Source organism: Cicer arietinum, chromosome 2 (genome assembly GCF_000331145.2).
Source record: "Cicer arietinum cultivar CDC Frontier isolate Library 1 chromosome 2, Cicar.CDCFrontier_v2.0, whole genome shotgun sequence".
Taxonomy (NCBI): domain Eukaryota; kingdom Viridiplantae; phylum Streptophyta; class Magnoliopsida; order Fabales; family Fabaceae; genus Cicer; species Cicer arietinum.
Window position 1 is genome coordinate 17,820,493 of NC_021161.2, and position 4,283 is coordinate 17,824,775.

At 33.6% G+C, this 4,283-nt stretch overlaps 1 protein-coding gene across 1 annotated transcript; it reads left to right on the forward strand.

Annotated features, from left to right (window-relative positions):
• The first annotated feature begins 6 nt into the window (after positions 1-6).
• LOC101497238 (uncharacterized) lies at positions 7-4,058 on the forward strand. Its single transcript, XM_004488838.3, has 6 exons — positions 7-21; positions 102-203; positions 1,085-1,212; positions 2,688-2,968; positions 3,042-3,126; positions 3,552-4,058. Exons 2-6 carry the CDS (start codon positions 107-109, stop codon positions 3,993-3,995), a joined length of 1,035 nt encoding a protein of 344 aa, XP_004488895.1. The 5' UTR covers positions 7-21; positions 102-106; the 3' UTR covers positions 3,996-4,058.
• The last annotated feature ends 225 nt before the right edge of the window (positions 4,059-4,283 follow it).

Consider the following 4,283-nt stretch of genomic DNA (forward strand, 5'->3'; position numbering starts at 1 on the left):
GAGATGTCGTTTTGTTACAGAGTAAGTATTATTCTATCTGTTATCCAGTTTTGAAATTGATTTAACGGCGTTATGGTTAATGTCGTTTTGAAATGTGGCAGATTTCATGATTACTAAATACGGCGGTGTTGTTGAGGCTAAAACCGTTCAGTGGTCTTCTCTGCTTTGCTTGGTTCATCCTTACCAATCACTTCTTTCAAAGGGTCTGTATGTAATGTACTTTGTTCTCTGTTCACTCTTCTGTTTTTCTTCAGTCACCTTTACCTATATAGGAGAAAGGAAAATTCCTATTGATTACTTTGATGTACTTGATAATTGTTCGTAACTCCAATGTTGATAGATGCCGCCTTTCGAAAGTAAAAGGTCACAGCTGTCCTTGTGTTCACGGGTGAATAGTGACTTGATCTATGTAGCACCAACACTTCGGACACTAGTATGACACCAATACATTATTAGTACATTCAAATAATTCATTTTTGTCAAATTATTATTAGTGTCAATGTGTCAGTGCCATAGTCATGTCTGATGTCAATGTCTGTATTGGTGTTTCATAGGACTTGATTAGTGCCAATTTGAAAAAAATGGTGTCTGGAAACTTGAATAATTCATTTTTTCTTATTTTTGTCAAGCCATAACAAAGAGATAACTGTTTTAACTATAAAGACGAAGAGTTCTGTAAGCTTATACTTTTGAGATGTCTTGTTGATTGTCGTTTAAGTTTCAGGTGAATTTGAAATTTGTTCTACTCTAGAATCTGCCTAGGAGAAAGGATAGAGGATAATTTAAATACTCGCAGACACTTGATTTTACGTGCACTAACAAATCACTTAAGTATTGAAACATCAACAAACCACAATTGGTTTTCTCGTATCTTTGTAGGAGGTAAATCTATGGTAGTGTTAGTCTAATGAAAATATAAAAAATATAACACCCATGTTAAAAAGATAAATATTAGAGATACTGTTGATTTCGAGAAAATTGAGAACTTTGTTTTTACTGACATGTTTTATTTGAAGGGACAGGAATTGATTTCAATCCTGAATACAATAACAATATGATATTTACAAAATACATTTTTGAACAGATGTTGAAGAGTTGACAACGGGTTGTCGAGTTGGGACAACAACCAAGGAGAAGCTAAGAAGGGTCATAAAGTGGGTGCGGCAGTCTCGGTCCACCATCTGCAACATCAAGTTGCAGTCTACTACTCAAGTACTCTTTTTATTTGCCTTGTAGTTGTTTCTTTCTTGTATTCTATGAATAAAAATTTGAAGTTGATGTTTACATTGTGTTGATTCTAGATGCGTGCCTTGATGTGCTCCAATATTATTATGATTTATGATTGCACTCATTTTCTTTTAGTCGATCATATTATCTGCTTTTGGTAATGCTCAAAGTTCATCTTCTGCATTTCTTGTCATGCTTGTTGTTTAGGGAATGCATTTAGATGATTTGCCTTGTATCTTTTCATTTTGTGAAAAATTGTGAACCAGCCACATGTTTATCATTGTTCATTAGCAATTAATAAGTGGCTCAAGCGATAAGCGAGCATGAGGGATCTCCTAATTCATTTGTTGTTGAGGAAACTGTGAGAAATTAAGGGAGATGGTATTGCTATAAATATTAAATAGGTTATTTTTATATTTTTAATATGCCAACTAATCAACAGAATGAATAAAGATATATCTAAAAGGGTTTTCTTTAGATATTGAATATTAGATAATACATATACATAATAGTTAATTACATATGTAGGTTCACATATTTAATTAGAGAACACTTGTAGATAAGTGCAGCCTCAACTTTGAGAGGAGTGTACCGAGGTTAATCAAGGGTTCAGCTTGGTGCAAATGTGAGAGCAACAACTCTAAAGCACAATTTAAGGACATTAGACTCATTAGCCAAAAATAGATAGAGGTTAGGGGGTTTGTGTAGCAGAATTGAACTCGGTACACTGTTGACTGAGGACTACCCAGGTCTTCTAGTAGTCATGTAATTGACTTTATGTGGTGTAGACTGAGTTCATGTTCATCGTATACGAAGTGATAAGATAAGGAAATGATCTTATCAGCAGGAGCCTGTAACTCCTTGATCTTAGCTTATCTTAAGGCCAACGTGCTCAGACAATCAAATCACTCAACTAAATGAGTATCACTTGGACTTTCGTTACTATATATAGGGGGTAGACCCCTGAGGTAGGATCACTTCACTCCTTTCACTAAAACCCCTGCAAAAAAGCCCTTATAGGCATCAAAGTGTTTTTGTTGGTTATCGCTGCGGTTATGCTACTAGGTTGATGGTGTTATAAGCGGCCTTTATCACACATTATTATACAGTTCAGAAGAAGTTAAGATAGGTGTATTTTGAAGACATAAATTGAGTACAAGAGTCAAAATGGTTTACTTGTTAATAAATTTCATGTCTTAAATTTTAGGAGTGGGGTTGTGTCCTTGAAGTTCATTTATTGTTTTGAAATGTCAGTTACCTTTTGTGTGCCCGATTGTGTAAGCTAGCAAATCCTTTCTTTTTAATGTAAAATGTTAACTTCCATTTGATACCTATCTGATTTTATCTGGGTTTTCACCAATAAGCTGGATCCCTTTACTTACAAACATTACTCTGATCAATCTGCTTTTTCCCATACCATATGTTTTAAATAGACTAATGCATCTATGTAATGTTCACAGAAAATAGAGTGCCTACCTAGAAACTGGACAGTTCTTGAAGAGAGAGATCCTACAGACTGCTCTTCGCTTATGGAAGTCTCTCAGCTAACAACATTGTGCAAGACTTTCGTCCTTGCCTCGATTTGTGAAATTGTTTCATTATGTAACGCCAGGACTCCTGGTGATACTGTGAAAGAGAAGATTTTCCTTAGTAGGAGAGTATGTGAAACTGGGAGTAATAACTTGGTGGAAGATCTCTTATGCACTGGCTGCCAGCTATGTGGTTCACCCTTAGATTCAGAGTATGACTTTAGATGATAACTTAAGCCTTGTTATGCTTTCCATTATGGCCAGTGGTAATTCTTTCTCTTTCAGATCTGAGCAAAATGCTTTTCCACTAGTTTGTTCGAAAAGTTCAAGCCGCCTTCATACAGTATGCTCGATATATAGGCCTTTCATGGTAAGTATAGATACATACATCTTGTTCACTCTAATTTCTTTTCACGGATATCTTATTTTTTTACTTTTGACGATTAATTTGTGTTCTGCATCATGAAACTAGAAAGATAGCTTTTTTTTTTGTCAATAAGCAGGCTATAATGCACCTATGTTCAGTCGATTTGATAACTGAAATAGATGATTCCATAGCCAAATTGATCTACTGAAATGCATCTTTTTAGTATGTAAAATTTCTTGTCTTGTCCATTTGTCTTGTCCCTTTTTATTTGATAATTAAAATATATATCACATAATAAGAGGATAAAATTATTATTTTTTCACTAAAAAAATGTATTTTTATGCATCTGATTTTTCACATTGCGACTTTGTTTTTAAATTGCAATCTTTGATGTGATTAACATTGCTAATTGATGCAATATTTTGCAGTTATATGTGTGGGATGAGTCATACTTCATGCCGGTTCTCGTCAAGAACAAGGCCGCAGAAATCTTATTTGGAAATATGAAAGCTGAAAATGTCTATTCAAGTTATAGAGAACAAATGCTTAACCAAAACCCTGGTTCTGGAAATAAAAACAAGAATAAAGGTGCCGATGCAAGTCTTGCTAATAACATAAAACCTTCTGGGGAAGGATTTCTTAGTGCTAGTTTGGTAGAAGAGGATAAGAGCTTGCAATTGGAGGAAAAATATCCTCCTACTAAACGGTTCAACTTTTATCATGTCTGGTTAATTTTTCTGAAATTGTTACTGAAACAAGGAAAGAATAGTCCTCTAAAATTTGAGATCATTGTTGATCCCAGCTTAAATGTTGAAAATGGAAAATTTGAAATTGTTTCTGCTACATTGCCCTGTTTTGAAAACTGTTTATAACATTGTTCATAAGTTGTTTTCATTTTATTTTCATAAGTTCTTCAAGATAACTTATTAAAACAATTTATATCTTATACAAAAATAATTTTATTTTATTTTATTTTATTTTATTTTGCTATAAAAAGAGTGTATACATAAGTGTTTACTATGATAAGCACTTGTACCATAAGCTGCAAATAAATTGTTTACCTATTATGAACTTTTACCTCCTTTTGTATCTTCCAATATCGTGCAAGGTATCGATAGATCAAACTTAAATACAAGATCAACATCCTTATAAATATTAAC

Excerpts from the sequence above, each read along its gene's own strand:
- LOC101497238 (XM_004488838.3), top strand. The coding sequence starts at position 107 with ATGATTACTAAATACGGCGGTGTTGTTGAGGCTAAAACCGTTCAGTGG. Across the intron at positions 204-1,084 it reads CCAATCACTTCTTTCAAAGG|ATGTTGAAGAGTTGACAACG; the intron begins GTCTGTATGTAA and ends ATTTTTGAACAG. Across the intron at positions 2,969-3,041 it reads GGTTCACCCTTAGATTCAGA|ATCTGAGCAAAATGCTTTTC; the intron begins GTATGACTTTAG and ends TTTCTCTTTCAG.